The sequence below is a fragment of the Acinonyx jubatus genome, chromosome D3 (assembly GCF_027475565.1).
Source record: "Acinonyx jubatus isolate Ajub_Pintada_27869175 chromosome D3, VMU_Ajub_asm_v1.0, whole genome shotgun sequence".
Classification (NCBI taxonomy): Eukaryota; Metazoa; Chordata; class Mammalia; order Carnivora; family Felidae; genus Acinonyx; species Acinonyx jubatus.
Window position 1 is genome coordinate 1,925,805 of NC_069392.1, and position 16,285 is coordinate 1,942,089.

Consider the following 16,285-nt stretch of genomic DNA (forward strand, 5'->3'; position numbering starts at 1 on the left):
GAAGTCATTAACTCAGGTAGATGTGTTTTTTTTTTTTTTACATGAATTGTTTGGATTTTGAAATATTGGCAGATAGCTCCAGTTAAAAAATGAACAACCAATAAAAAAAACAACAGGATGCCAGCCTTCCATTCTTAACTGTGGACATAGCCAACTTCGCTTTGCCCAAAAAGGAGGTTGGTTGCCTCAGGGCAGAACAAGAAAAAATGATCACGTTTTCTTAATCCTGAGCCAAAGAAAACCTTGACAGGGAGAAACCAGGAGTGATGGGTCTAAGGGCTCAGCGCCGTCCTGGAGGGCAACACGACTCTGTTCCGGCAGGAGAACGCGTCATGTCAAAGCCTTGTTGCTTAGGGCGTTTTATTTATTTCTTTACACAAGCTGTGTTCAATTTTGTTTTCTCCTACCAAGACAGTGTGCTAAAGAATGGAACTAAGTCCTTTTTGATGAACCCTAAATCCTGCAGCTTTTTTTTTTTCCCACAATGTCATAAACTAGAGAAAAAGGATAAGGGCACAGTGTATTTTTAACATCTGTGTAAAAATAAAATTAAGACATCCACGTCCTAGCCCGCCTACACTGGTGATGAGATGGCATGAAATGCTGATAGAGATGGGGGGGCTTTTTCACAGGGGCTGCAAAATGATACTTTCCTTTCCTCCCACTGATGCGATATTTTATGGTCGTTCTGAATCGGGTTTGCCCCCCTGTGACATCCTCCCAGCCAGGGTCTAGGGGAGCACTGTCTGATAAAAATACAGCAGAAGCCCCGAATGTGAGCCGCAAATATAATTTTAAATTTTCTAGTAGCCGCATTACAGAACGTAAGGAGAAACAGGTGAAATGAATTTGAATAATATATTTGTACTTAACCGAACATACTTAAGTATTATCACTTCGATATGTAATTGGTATAAAATGGTTAATACTTTATTTTATCTCTTTTTTTTTTCTTTTCTGCGTAAGTCGTGAAAATCTGGTGTGTCCTTTACACCTAGAGCACATCTCAGTTGGGACTGGCCACGGGACAAGTGCTCAACAGCAGAGGTCCTTAGCGGCCACCGCCCTGGACCGCAGAGATTCGCATGGGATTCGGAGACAGGCTGAATCTCTTGCGATCCACATTGTGCGGGGTCCTAGGGAGTCTGTGGGAGGAGATTTTGCTGTTATGGACCTTGTAGTCTTGTGGGTTCTTTTTTTTTTTTTAATTACAAGTGAAACAGTTGGAGACCATGCTAAATACATACAGCTCAGGCCCAGGAACCCCTTCCTGCCACACCTGCTTCTCCCAGTTGTTCCTGAGACAAATGGACATGCAGGGGGCAGACGGGGTGCCCTAGCCCAGCGTGGTCACTGCCCTGAGTCTTGACTCCGTGGCCCAGGACCCTTTGGTTCCAGAGCGTTGCCCCCTTTCTGCAGCCACTGTGTATGCTGAGGACACAGCGGGCACCTCAAACCTGCCACAGGCTGCAGATTGTAGTTATTTTATTTTATTTTATTTTATTTTACTTTATTTTATTTTATATATAATTTATTGTCAAACTGGCTAACATACAGCGTATACAGCGTGATCTTGGTTTTGGGGGTAGATTCCCGTGGTTCATCGCTTACATATGACACCCAGTGCTCCTCCCCACAAGTGCCCTCCTCGGTGCCCATCTCCCATCTGCCCATCCACTCTCAGTTTGTTCTCTGTATTTAAGAGTCTTTTATTTTAGGAGGATAGTTTACAACCTAGGGGAATGCTTCTGGGATTTAAATGTCTTTTTTTAAGTTTACTTATCCATTTTGAGAGAGAGAGAGAGAGAGAGAGAGAGAAAACGAGAGAGAGAGAACGAACAGGAGGGGCAGAGAGAGGGAGAGAGAATCCCAAGCAGGCTTTGCACTGTCAGCCCAGAGTCTGATTTGGGGCTCGAGCTCATGAACCGTGAGATCATGACCTGAGCTGAGATCGAGTGTTGGACGCTTAACCGACTGAGCCACCCAGGCGCCCCCTAGTATTTTATTTATTTATTTTTTATTTTTTTTTATTTATTTATTTTTTCAACGTTTATTTATTTTTGGTACAGAGAGAGACAGAGCATGAACGGGGAGGGGCAGAGAGAGAGGGAGACACAGAATTGGAAACAGGCTCCAGGCTCTGAGCCATCCGCCCAGAGCCTGACGCGGGGCTCGAACTCACAGACCGTGAGATCGTGACCTGGCTGAAGTCGGACGCTTAACCGACTGCGCCACCCAGGCGCCCTGCCCCCTAGTATTTTAAAACAGCTTAAACAATATGACCTTAATTTTGTAAAAAAGAGTATTAATATTTAGGTGTCTGGAGAGAAAAAGCACTGACAGGAAGTACAATTTAATGTTAAGAATGTTATCACCAAGTGGCGGAAATGCAGCCGACTTTTCTACATTTTTCTGGATTTCAATTTTGCTTATGATGAAATGTGTCATTTTCAAAAGAAAATTTGTTATATATACTTGAGTGCGTTTGCTCCCCGGCTTACTTTCGACAGGTCTTCCCAGAAAGAAAGAAGTAATTTCTTCATTGACAAACATACGGAACTTCTCCGAGTCAAACAGCGGCATCCCGTAGTGTGTGTGTCACATCTTATAATCTTCAGAGTGGCTTTGTGTGCCTCCTATGACCCAGGGCCCAGGACCATGAAGGGTTTCAAACACAGGCAATGCATTCAGCATGCGGCCACTCTGTTAGGGTTAGCACGTAGGTCCTGGGCTGCTTCTGTGGGCCGGTTGCAAGGACAATTTGGTTTTTCAGAACACTCACTGCGCTGTTTTGGTCTGTGTGCTTTGCCTGACGTCCCTTGGGCAGTGCCGTTGGTATACCTGCTGGGTGGAAGTGGAAGGACCTTCCCTGGCCGGGCTGCCTGGTGTCTCTTGGCCAGGTGTACTCGGGTGAATGGTGTTCCGTCAAAATTCATGTCCACCAGAGCCTGTGAAAGTGACCTCATTTGGAAATAGGGTCTTTGGGGCGCCTGGGTGGCTCAGTCGGTTGAGCGTCCGACTTCGGCTCGGGTCATGATCTTGTGGTCCGTGAGTTCGAGCCCCGCGTCGGGCTCTGGGCTGACAGCTCGGAGCCTGGAGCCCGCTTCGGAGTCTGTGTCCCCCTCTCTCTCTGACCCTCCCCTGTTCACGCTCTGTCTCTCCCTGTCTCAAAAATAAATAAAACGTTAAAAAAATTTAAAAAAATAAAAATAAAACAGAAAGGCTGTTTTTCCCTTTTGCAATTTCAAAAATCCCCTTGGAAACCTGGGGTCTCATCGGATGAAATTCATTGTCTCTGACATTAAGGAGCGTTCAAGTCAGATCATGTCCTGGGGCCGCGGGGAGCTGGCGGTGGCCTCGTGGTGCTCACTTCTGTCTGTGGGAGTTAGGATATCATTGTCCTGCAGAGGACATCCTTCTTGATAAGAACGGCATCATTTCTGTCATACTTCTTTCAGACGGTGTAGTCCGGGAACTCCCCTTCATCCACCACCCTCTTTTCTCAGCTTCAATTTGCCAGTTTCTTTTTCTGCAACAAGAGTTTGGGTGTTTTCTAAGGCAAGGGGTCAAGCAGATACTCTGATAAAAATTCACGTTGGGCTCCCAGAGCGTCAGAGAATCGAGGGAGTCTGTTGGGAGTCTAGCGGGGTGCCTTAGGCTGGAGACCTGCTTCTGGGAGCGCGCACACATGTGGGGGGCCTCTGCCCTGCTCCGGGTCCCAGGTGCTTCGTCCCTCGCCCTCCCCCAATCCTGCATTTTTCGCTCTTTCTGTTCCGGTGTCTCCATCTTCACCCTTTGCCACGCTGCCCTGTCTGCCTGGCATGCCTTCCGGGACCTTCCAGGACCTTCCGGGGCATATCCACATGGCTTGTTCCCACTCTTCATTAGGTCTCTGCCTACGTGTATCATCTGATACCTTCTCCGACCTCTTTTTCTAGAAATCTCTATATCTGTTTCCTGCTTTAGTTTTCTGCATACACAAGGCTATGTAGACAAATAAATACTGTACAAATTATATATATCCAGAATATAGTAGAATACACAAATTCTCCCCAAAGCTCCGTAAGATCGGGATTTTTAGAAGTGAATTAGCATGGCTGTGTTCCAATAAAACTTTATTCCCAAAAACAGGAGGCAGGCTGGATTTGGCATGGCGGCTGTGGTTTGCTGACTCCTGCCGTAGAAAGCCACCAAAGACCATTAACCCGCCCCCGGGCACGTCCTGGGTCGATCCCCCTCGGTCTCCGCCTGCCCAGCTCCCTGCCACCTGCTTCCTCTCCCCTCACTCGGTGCTGCGTGTACACAGTGGTTCCCCCTCACCCCCTGCAGCACATATAAGAACGGGAGGGAGAAGCCCCACCTGCCGCTGCCCTCGGTCTGAGAGCCTGGCCCGTGCGGCACGTGGAGCCAGTGGGAAACAGGCCTCTCTGGGTTCTCAGCCACCCGGCCCAGCAGGTCTGCACTGCTCGTGACTCACTGCATCGGTGCGAATCCTGCAAAGTCTATTTTGCCACTTGAGAAACCATGCTTGCTTATTATAGCTCAGATGTTGAAGAGCTACGGTGTGTAGACTGTGGTGTGCAGGGCGTCACAGAGGCTGTGCACAACCGCGTGCTGATGCGGTGTAGGGCCAGCCTCACACCTGGGGTCGAGGCGGGGGGGAGGGTGCGGGAGGAAGGGCGGCCAATGCGCGGGTGAAGGTCTGGGCCCTGGAAGGGGTCGACTGTGTGCGTCCACCCACCCGGAAATGAGGAGGGACAGTCAGGACCAGAGACAGAAGCGTGCAGGTTTATGGCTAGCTGTGACCATTGGCATATGGGGCTGCCAAGTTTTCTGATTTTTGTTTTTAACCAGGAAGTGTAAATCCTCATTTTTACATAAAATTTCCTATTTTTATTTTTTTAATGTTTATTTATTTTTGAGAGAGAGAGAGAGAGAGAGAACGACCAGGGGAGGGGCAGAGAGAGAGGGAGACACAGAATCTGAAGCGGGCTCCAGGCTCGGAGCCATTAGCACAGAGCCTGACATAGGGCTCGAACTCGTGAACCGTGAGATCATGACCGGAGCCGAAGTCGGATACTTAACTGACTGAGCCACCCAGGCGCCCCTAAAATTTCCTGTTTTTAATGTTGATAACTACTTAGATCTCTTGGGGCCACATAAAACAGTGTGGGGGCAAATCCAGTCACATGCCAGCGTTCTGAGTAATCTCCCTCATACGACACGGGGAGAAATGTAGAAAGTGTCAGGTTTTATTCACATCGAGGGATTCTACAGACATGCACTGCTTTGCATTTGTCAGCTTTCGGGGCTCAGAGATCCTGCATGAATGAAAACGGAAGCAGCACATTTGTTGACAGCTCCGTCCGGAGAGACGGAGCAAGAGCGAGCGCGCTTTTAAGCGGATTTCACCCTGAGTTCAGCCTGCGCGAAAGGACCAGTTTTTAAAAAGGACCCGGGCTTGGTTCTGAGCACTCGATGCAGAACTTCTAGTGACTTCTGCGTGCTGGGCAGAGAGGCAGTCTCGATTCCTCCCATCAGAAGGAATCAGGATGCTTGTGCTGGTCCCCGGGGCTGACGAGTTTGTGAGAGGGAAAGGTTTTCTTGTGCAGATAGAGACGCCTGGGGGGAGGATTTTGCGGGGGGGAGATCAGAAGCTTACGTGTACTTTCTTTCCAATATGTGCCAGGATCTTTCACACGGGCTGCTGACTTCAATCTTCCCAACTACCCTGCAAGGGTGGGGGTCGTGGTGCTCATTTCTGCAGGTGAGATTAAATAATTTGCCAGCCAGCGGGAGAGCTGGGGGCTTCCAAAGCCGAGTCTCAGCCTGCCTTTTCTGGAGCTTTGCCGACCTTGTACTTTGGACACGAAACACTGCCTTCTTCCCGGCCCTGCGCCCGGTGTCTCGCACATGCCGGTGGCAAAACGGGATTCATGGATCCTAAGTTCTGTTCAGAATGTCAGCTATGGAGGCGGAAAGTAGAACTTCTGGGGCAAAGCCCACAAGGTAAATCACGGCCTCGTATCAGCCCAGAGAGATTCCACGGGACCGATCTCCGCATTTGCAGGCATACGGCCCCAGCTCACTAGTTAGAGCTGGGAATAGAATAGAAAAGGCACCGTAGTTGTGTCCCAGGATCCTGTCCAGGACGCCACACCGCAGGCATCCGCCGACCTGGATTTGCCAGAGTTTCTCACTTCCTCCTTGTCTACTGTAGCCTTGACGCTTCTGAATAGTGTTGTCCAAATCTCAGATGGTCTGTCTCCCAGTTGGGGTTGTCTGATGTCTTCTCATGATTCCACTGGGGTTATAGATTCTGGGGGGAAAGAAACACAGGAAAAAAACACCATGTCTCATTGGTGACGTTGACCTTGTTCACTTGGTCAAGGTGGTACCTGCCACGTTTCTCCTCAACTGTTACTTTTCTTCTCTTCCCATATTCTAGTGTTTGGAAGCAGGTCACGGAGTCCAGCCCACACGCAGGAGGAGGGGACTAAGCCCTCTGTGCCAGAATCTTGTTTGGTTTAAACCAACTTAAATTTTAAAATGAAACAGCCAGTATGGTGGCTACCGTATTATACGGAGCAGGCCTAGAGCAATTTCTGAGTTAGGGCTCTGGTATCGGGGCTGGCCAGGGGATAACTATTGCACAGTCAGTCAGTCCACAAGTGCCCCGAAGAAATGAAAGTCCAGATACTATCGTATAATTGGGGTGTGATGGAGAATTTTTTTTCGATGCTAAACTAGGACTCCCAAGCCCTTCTGGAAACTGTTCCCAGAGGATTCATAAAATCAAGTAAGAGCTGGCTCTTCCTTCCTGAGCTTCTATTTTGGGTTAGATAGAGCCAATCACTCTGACAGATAGGGATCAAAAGTGTCAACCTATTCGGGACCCATCTGTGTTTTGGAAGGCAACAGCCACAGGATGATTTTTTTTTTTTTTTGGCGCAAAATAACATGTAAGTGGGTGGCGATGTTCTCCCAGCTCCATAAGCCAGTCTGTCTCTTTGTCTGTCTGTCTGTCTCATTCTTATACACATCCCTGGCTCTGTCACATAGTTGTCCCGTGCCTCAATTTCCCCATCTGCAAAACGGGGGCAGAAATATGACCCATTTAAGGGCTTGCTGTGAGGCACCAATGAATCATTGGCTGGATTCACGTCCGGTGCCACCTTAGTCACTATTCCTATTGTCCCAGCTTCACTGTTTGTGCGGCTTCAATACAACCATCACCATCAGCCTCTCCAAGACACATTGTTAATGAACGTGTTCAAGTCGTTTCACCCATAAACTAAGTGTCATTTTAAAAGGACCTTCGTATCGTTATTATAAAATGGAAACCCGTATTGCTTTTTGTATATTCAGTCTAACTGGAGAAATGAAAAGGAGACAGAAGGCAACCTTTGAAGTTCTGTAAGCGGTGGCCTGCCCACGGCTCAGAGCCTGCGGCCCACTTTCTATTTGTAGATGCGCCGAGCCAGGAGCCTAGCACCTGCTGAGACACCCTGCAGAAGGACTTCAAAGGGTTGAGGACAGGGGGAGCTTTCTCAGGATGTGAGTCAGTCGTTTAAGGTGCCGGGTCCACGCACCACGTAAAATGATTGGAGAGAGACGCTCAGTCTGGGGAAAGCTTTGCTAAGTGACCCTGAGGGTGGTTTTGCCAACTCACCCCAGCCTTTACCTGAGTCCGAGCCCACGGGAGGCATGGGCCCTGCAGACACGGCCAGGCTTGTACGTAGACAGAGCGAAGGCATCAGACTGTGCAGCCTGGACTCCGACCTCTGCTTCCACGCTTCCCAGGACCCTACGTCGTGTTGAGTCGTATCTGTCTTTCCACATCCGCAGAGGGTGTGCTCGCTTGAGCAAGAGGATTCAGGCAGATCCTTGCAGGGGCAGGATATGGTTCACGTAAGACAAGAAGCGGGGCTTCTCCTTAGTCTTTAAAAAATAACCTTCGAGTTAAAGGAATTTGGAGATGCGAAGTTTGGGGAGTCAAAACGAGCGGCATCTGATCTCTGACTGAGAGACCAACCGCTCTGCCTGCAAATGAGACGGTCCCACTGAAGAGCTGGGCGGCGGCCGTCCATGACGGAGGGGGCTGGAAAAACCCAGAGCCCCTCACGGAAGGGAGCCTGTCTGAGGTCCTGTCGATGGCGAGGTGAGCATGAGTTGGCGTGCAAACTGTTGAGCGGAGCTGGTGGCGTGTGGTCTGTGGCCACCAAACAGGTCTAAGCAGGTTCTCTTTAGTTGCCTTCACATTCAAAACTTCAGATTTGGGGAGATTTTACAAAACGCTGTCCGTTTCTCATAGAAGATGTGGCGAGGCCAGCCCACGTCGGCTGTTGGCGGTGGTCGCTTGGGGCTGCGAAATGGCACCCTCCCTGAGAGGCCACACACCCTTCTCTTTGCCCCAGTCTGAACCACCACTGATCTTCAGCCCCGGGCTGCTTCACATGCTGGTGTAACTCCTAGGCTTTTGGGCCATCCTGTGTGAGGTCTGCCTTGAAGGTCATCTCTACCAGGACCTCTGAATCCACTGTCCGCTGACTTCTAGAAGAAGAGCTCTGACTTCGGTGAGCTTTGCTGTCATCATCCATCTGAAGGGCACCACCATGCCCCACAGGTGTGGCCAGCCCGGAGGAGAACCATGGGTGCCACGTGTTGGTGAGGACTCCCGACGCTCCTCGCTGTCCAGAACTGTCTGGCGGTTTCTATAAAACCTGAACGCCCGCATATGCCACGATCCAGCAGCAACATCCCCAGGCAAATATTCGTCAGGAGATACACACATCCGCCAAGAGACATGTTCCAGAATGTTCTTTGCAGCGTTATTTTTAAAGGCTCCAGATCGGGGTCAACCTTGGTGTTCAACAGGAGCCGAATATGAAGAAATAAGTTTTGGAATATTTATGCAAGAGATGAAGTGCTGAAGCAGTGTTTCACAGCCATGGGTGAATCGTGGACAAACTATTGAGAGAAATATCCAGATGCCAAAAAGATGTCTCTGTTCCATTTACACAGAATGAACAAAGAGGCATAACAGATTTGCGGACCTAGAAATCACAACAGTGGTCACTTTGGGGGAGGGATTGACTGGGAGGAAGGCAGGAGAGAAATTTGGTGCTCCTGGAAATGGTCTCTTTCTTGGTCTGGGTTATGCTATGCTGATGTGTGCCCTTTGTAGAAATTAACAGACTTGTACACCTATGGCATGTGCTCTCCTGTGTATGTATGCTTTGTTTTAATCTAAACAATTAACTTAAAAATACCTGAAAACATCCAGTGGGAAAGGAATTTGGTCTGTTTTCCATGGTGTCAGATGTACCGCGTTGTGAACAGAAGACAGATGTGGATCTAAAACTAAGGACATATTTTCTAACACCTGGAGGGCCCTGAGTCATGAGGCGAATTCTGTCAGTGTCAATGGAAGTGATCTGTCTTTGGGGAAAGAAAGTTAGTCTTACTGAGTCAATGTTTGGGTAACACAGAGAGCTCCTTAATTCGTCCAAATTTATAGCCTGACTCTGCCTCGTTGGGCCATGTTTCAGAAGAACCGTTTTCAAAGAAAAAATTTTTATGTGTATTTATATTTTGAGAGAGACAGAGAGACAGAGAATGAGAGGGGGAGGGGCAGAGAGAGAGAGAGAGAGAGAGAAAGAGAGAGAGCACGCAAGCAACAGCATCTGAAGCAGGCTCCAGGCTCTGAGCTGTCAGCACAGAGCCCAACGCAAGACTTGAACTCACGAACCATGAGATCATGACCTGAGCTGAAGTCAGATGCTTAACCGACTGAGCCACCCAGGTGCCCCTAGAAGCACCATTTTCATTTGCTCATATAACTCAAGGTTCCTGTGATCAAGAATTTGAGACTTGGTGGAGGAAGGTCTCTGGTTGGAGGGAGAGAGCAAAGCACTGACATTCTCAAGGCAATAGTGCGTGTTGTAACAATACTGATAAATCATCTCTTGAAAAAGCAAGACGCCTTTTTAAAAAGGCACTTAAATATTTTACATTGCTGGGTGATTCGTGGAAGGATCCTAGGAGGCTCATCCTTTACATTAACAAAGTTATAATTGATACATTTTCTTTCTCGCATTAGCAGCTGGCGAGCTCAGTACTCAAATGTGATATTCAATCAATGGGTAACAATCTTCTTTATGTGATTTCCTTGGCATGTAGTTTTCCACATATTGTTCTCTTTTTCTTTTTTTAAAATCATTATTCTTAACTGCCTTATTGCATAAGTATTTTTATTACAGACATTCTCAAACCCTTTTTTTTTTAAGAGTAGGTGAATGCAGTTTATAAATTATTATGCATTGCACACACTGAACGAGCGTGTGGTGGAGACAGATTTTATGCGGGATTCGGTTCTGAAGTCAGCAGGTTATCCTGAAATCACATATGGGAAAGCTGACCCTGAAAGTCGCCTTCAGTAAGAGCTGTACTGGAGATAGACCTCACAAGTGCTGGCCTTGCCTGCTAGCCTTGGAGAGACTGCTGTTTCTCGGTTGAGGACCAGATGTGCTGGTAGTTTGCCTCTGGGGACCAGTTGTCCCATGTGGCACTCGGAAGAAGAAGCTCTTGGATACGTGGCGGGGACATGTTTGCCTCCGTTCAGGCTCTGTTGCAGGAGACATGTGTGACACCTTTTGTGTCATAAAACTAGCCATTTTACAGTGAACAATCCAGTGGTGGTTAGCACATTCAGTGTTTTACAGCCACCACTTCTGTCCCGTTCCAGAACACTCACCCTACCCCAGAGGAGACCCCATACCCACCAACAGCCACTGTTTATCCTCTCCTCCCTCAGCCCCTGGCCACCATCAGTATGCTTTCTGTCTCATTTGCTGTTTCTGACATTTCCTATCAAATACATACAGTGGACACACAACATTTTATGTGGCGAAAAGGGGCTCCTTTCACTCAGCAGGTCTTCAAGCTTCGTCTGTGTTGTAGCAGACATCAGTCCTTCACGCCTTTTTATGGCTGACTAGTATTCTGTTGAATGGATAGACCACTTTTCGTTCATCTGTTCATCAGACGATGGACGTCTGGGTTTCCACCTTTTGGCTGCTGACAGTAGCACTGCTCTCAACACTGATATACGAGTATTTGTTTGTTTGAACACTGGTTTTCAGTTCTTTGGGGGTAAATACCAGGAGTGGGATTATTGGGTCATATGGTAATTCTGTTTCACTTTTCTCAAGAATGGTCAAACTGTTTTCCACAACAGGTGCAGCATTTTATATACCCCCCCTTCCCCAGCAGTGCACGAAAGTTCCAGCTTTTCTGCACCCCTGGACAGGTGGCATGATAACTGTTCTCTTCCTCTCTGCTTGCTCCCCAACCTTGTGAATCTTAGGTAGAAGAATTCTGGGGGCACCTGGGTGGCTCATTTATTTAAGTGGCCGACTTCTGTTCAGGTCATGATCTCATGGTTCATGAGTTTGAGCCCCACGTCGGGTTCTGTGCTGACAGCTCAGAGCTGCCCCTCCCCCCTTTCAAAAATGAACATTAAAAAGAAGAAGAATTCTTATAGGTTTGACCCCATTGTTTTTGGTAGAGAAGAGCTGAGCTGTCTTTGGGGCAGCCTGTGTTCTGATGAGAGTGAACAATGGGAGGCAAACAAATTTTTAACTGTATTTATTTTCCATCATTAGGACAGAGCATATGTTGTAGGTGCATGTAAGTTGATGAAATACTTTTATGCAGAGCAGCTTTATTTAAAATTCAGATGTGTCTGGTTCATGAGCTGGCATTAGAACCTGCTTTGTGTGTTATGTTTTTCTGCTTAAGCTTGTCTCTAACCTGTGTTAGAAAAATACCTTTTAAATAGCACAGTGTGCTTCTCTGTAATTGCATTATTGGCATATGTATTATGCCTAAATGTCAAACAGGTCTGGAAGAGCATGTGTCTGTCACAGTTAAAGCAAGTGCACATTTATAGATTTTTCTGAATATAGAAAGGAACTTAGAGTTTGACTCTCCCCTCCTCAGACCTGAGGATTACAGGAAACCAGATACAGTTATTTCAGTAACAGTCTCTTTATTGGCATAACAATCTTTCACACTCAAATGGCCCTTTCCAGTTTGCAAAGTGCATGTATACACATTTCCTCATTTAAATCACTCTTGGTGATTTAGTGATTCAGCACTTATATTACACTATATTGCACTATGTTAACTAACTAGACTTTAAATTAAAATTTGAAACAAACAAACAAACAAACAAATGGACACTTGGTAAGTGTTAGAATTAGGCCTCAAACCCAAGTCCTCCAGGCCCCAATGATTTCTCCATGTAACATGATGACTTAACCAATTGTCCTGGCCTTGAGTGCAAGGGCAGGAATGGGGCTCAGACCCTGGACAGCACCCCAGACAGCAGCCCCCAGGCAGCACCTTGGACAGCACCCTGCTCAGCACCTTGGACAGCACCCAGGGGGCAAATCACTCCTTCCATTCTGTATTTTTCACCTTCTTCCTTTGCTTCAAATGCTGTCACCCCAAGGAACCCCCCTCCCCTGCACATACACATGCACACACACTCACACACTCAGACTCCCTTTTACTTCCTTTCCTCCGTCCTCCTGGTCACTCCTCTAGGTGAGAACCACTCATGAAGCCTTTTCAGAAAGAAAAGCACTGTCAAGCACATCCCAGTGTCGACTTAAATTATTTTTATTATATTTTATTATAGTTAATAATTATACCCTCATTTTACTAGACTTGAATATTATAACTACACAGTCTATATTATATTTGAACATAATATTATATATTTATAATTCATAATTACATGTGCCCAGTGATAAAACTGGTTTATAGAATTTTTACAGCTTTCTTAAATTGTAAAGCCAAAGTGAATGAACATATTTGAGGGAAACAAATGTGTGAGGCCAATAAAATCCAAACTCAAACTTGTAATTTAGTATGTCAGACATTATTTTACTTAAATTTTCCTTTGTAGTGAAGATAGCACCATTTGACAGTTGGCTGAACGGTGATTCACTGAATCTTTCAAGGGAGAGAGTGGCCGTCTTGAACCATTGAAATGTGGATTTAATTACAGTTCCTGGTGCGGATGAGGTGGGGCTTCTGAAGACCCAGGTACCCCCTCGCTCAGCCCTGGAGCTGCTCTTGGGAGCTTTGTGGAAACTCTGGCTGTATCTCAGTGTTTCAGGCAGGGGCTGTGTCTCAGCTTGGGAAGCCGTGACAAGATACCACAGACTAGGCAGCAGCAGCTTTATTTTCTCATGGTCCTGGAGGCTGGAGTTCAAGGTGCTGGCACGGCCTGTGTCTGGAGAGGGTTCTGTTCCTGGTCTGTAGGTGGCCCCCTTCTAGGTGTGACCTCACATGGCCTTTCCTTGGCATGTGTGTGGAGGGAGAGCTCTCTGCTGACTCTTCTTATAAAGACACCAGTCCCACCGGATGAAAGCCCCACCCCGTGACCTCATTTAATTACTTCCCTAAAGGCTCCATCGCCAAATGGGCGATTAGGGCTTCAATATGTGAATCTGGGGAGACACGTTTCAGTGCATAGCGGGTAGGTAAGGCAACATAGCAGGTAGGTGTAAGTGGGCAAATTTATCTTTGGTGAACCTATGCTTCTCCTTTAGCTTCTTGCACACAGGGAATGCACTTCACCCCCATCCCACCTCCACCTCAACCCACCCACCCTTCATTCTAATCAGGTCTGACTTCTTTCACAAAGTGCCCCATTTTTAAGCCAACATTTTTAAGACCTATCTGTTATGGGAAGGAGCACACAGTGTATGTTTTTGTCTCAGTTAAGAGCCAACATTTAAAAACAGGGATGTTTCAGATAGGAACCCGGACCTCCAGTTCCTAAAAACCTGGAACAGCTGGGTTCTCTCTCCTGCCTTGCATCAACAGGTTGGAGACAGTTTGCTGCTGACTTCTTTAGATGGGGCGTGAGCCTTGCCAATCTCTGCATTTCTTATCACTCTAGAATGTTCTTCGTTCTGGCCCAATCTACCCCTTTACATTGCCTGCTCATTCCCTGGGGTGTTAGAATTTGTAACTCTTGCAGGGTCCCTTCTCTTTCGGCTTTATCCTTATCAGGATTCGTTCCCCCTCCCCATATTTTTGCTAAACAAGAGATAAAAAATCAAATACAGCTATTTCAGTTTCGTGCATTAGTGGATATTAATGGATTAAAAAAACACCTTGACTGGCACTTTCTGTAGTTGCCCTTGGAGGGAGGCTTCAGGGGTTACAGGGTGCCAGCAGTTCCTCAGATCGGATCCCAGAACTCCGGTCAGCCCGCCGGGAGCTGGTCCTAACTTCTGTATGTCCCTCTATGACGCAGAAATAGGACTGCGCCCCTTCCTTTCTGTGCTTGCAGGCAGGTGGCACTCTGACTCTTGCAGGGGAGGCCCTCTGTCACTAGGCATCCACCGTCTGGCAAATCCGAAACCCTCTTCCTTTGTGTGGCTTTACGCTTAAAGGGTCTAAGACTCAAACTGTTCCCTTTGCAATACTCAAGCCCTCCCGTGGAAAGGACAGCTGTGAAGTTTGTGCAGGAGCGAGCAGATACACAGATGCGGGTTGTTCTCTCTTCACGCCGTTATTTCAGGTCAGGAGTGCTGAGCCAGAGGGTGATTTCATCCAGCAGTGCTCGGAAAGTTCTTCATTATCTCAGTCCTGGTGATGCGTGAGTCACCAGATCCCTGTCTTCAGGCCGTGGGTGTGTGTCGTCAAACTCAGTTCCTGGCTTTCAGATGTGGTCCACGGTGCACAGTGTCCAACCTGCACAACAGGGGCCGCGAGCGGGGGCCCTGCTTCACCATCGCGTGGAGCGGGTGTGTGCACCTGGCACCCCAGGCACCCCAGGCACCGCTGTGGCTGGCCACTTACCCCAGGCTGCGGAGAGCCTCGCGACTCAGGCAGGCCTGTCAGGTTATGTTAAATCCACTCCGTCCTCCTCCTCCTCCCCCTCCTGAGAACTGTCATAGCTGGAGCCACCCGCGCGCCTGTTGGGAGACTCTCATTTTGTCGTGTTGCGACCACAAGCCCACATCTTTCGGGGGCCTGCTGGTCTCAAGCATGCGACCAATACACAAGGTGATCTGTATTTTGCTTGGTGGCATTTCTTCGGTGGTGCTGATTAACTCAGAAAGGAGTCCTCTAGTTGGAGCGGGGACAGCATCCCTGGGTGGGCGGCTCTGGTCCTGCACAGTGTCAATGATGAGAGCTTCCAGGGTAAGTCTTCTTACTTTGCAGCATCCGAATAGGACCCAAAGCACGGACAGCAGGCATTTTCTGAATCTTCCCTTAAGTACTGCAAATACATGCATGTCAGAGCAGCACCGTGCCCTGGGGCAACAGGGGGTGAAGTCTGCAGGAACTGTAGCACTTGGGACAAGACCCCCGGACCCGCCCTCCCACCCCCGCTCCTGCAACCGGCCCCATCGCTCCCCGCCCCCAGCCACCTCTGCACTTTCTCCGGGGGTAAACAGCAAGCGTGGATAAAGTGAGATACCCATAATTTGGAGAATAAATCACATAGGTTTGCAGGTTCAAACTGGTATCTTCTTTTTTCTTTGGGCCTTTGCTGGGCGTCTTTGCCAATGAATCGGCTTCTGTCGGCATCATTGTGTGGAGGGCTTTGGCACACTGCGCAGGTATTTTGTGATTATCTAAATTTTTTTTTTTCAACGTTTATTTATTTTTGGGACAGAGAGAGACAGAGCATGAACGGGGGAGGGGCAGAGAGAGAGGGAGACACAGAATCGGAAACAGGCTCCAGGCTCTGGGCCATCAGCCCAGAGCCCGACGCGGGGCTCGAACTCACAGACCGCGAGATCGTGACCTGGCTGAAGTCGGACGCTTAACCGACTGCGCCACCCAGGCGCCCCATGTGATTATCTAAGTGTAGGGCAGAGGATTGTTTGTTTGGGAATGGTTTTGTTTTCAGCAGCTCTTTCTGTGGTTGGCCTTCTTGCTGGGGGCGGGGGCGGGTCACCAGGATAGTAAGTGGTGCCCAAAGTGCCAACTCATGCTTCAACCGATCTGGAGAAATGGCATTGGGAAGAGACGGTGGTAATTCTTTTCTTTTGCCTGGCGACATCGTGAATCAGTGCTTCTTGGACAGGATTTAGATCTTGAGCTGTTTCTCTTGGGAAGACGGATTTCATCAGGTTAAGCGGCTGACCTGGAGTCACTGAGAAGGAACATAAAATAAGTGAATGGAACTTTTTTTTTTTTTCAACGTTTTTTATTTATTTTTGGGACAGAGAGAAACAGAGCATGAACA

General features: G+C 48.0%; 1 protein-coding gene across 21 annotated transcripts in view; it reads left to right on the plus strand.

Moving 5' to 3' along the window:
- RIMBP2 (RIMS binding protein 2) overlaps positions 1-16,285 on the plus strand; it is a 218,550-nt gene that overhangs the window by 104,837 nt on the left and 97,428 nt on the right. For 2 of the 21 annotated variants that reach the window (XM_053206390.1, XM_053206389.1), the window contains exon 1: positions 14,598-15,231. The exons of 6 other annotated variants lie outside the window; for them this stretch is intronic. In XM_053206390.1, the coding sequence (XP_053062365.1) occupies positions 14,680-15,231 (552 nt within the window). In that variant the 5' untranslated portion in view covers positions 14,598-14,679. Of the gene's footprint in view, positions 1-14,594; positions 15,232-16,285 lie in introns of those variants that run through there. 13 more of the 21 variants (XM_053206396.1, XM_053206404.1, XM_027044276.2 and 10 more) reach the window with 11 other exon arrangements.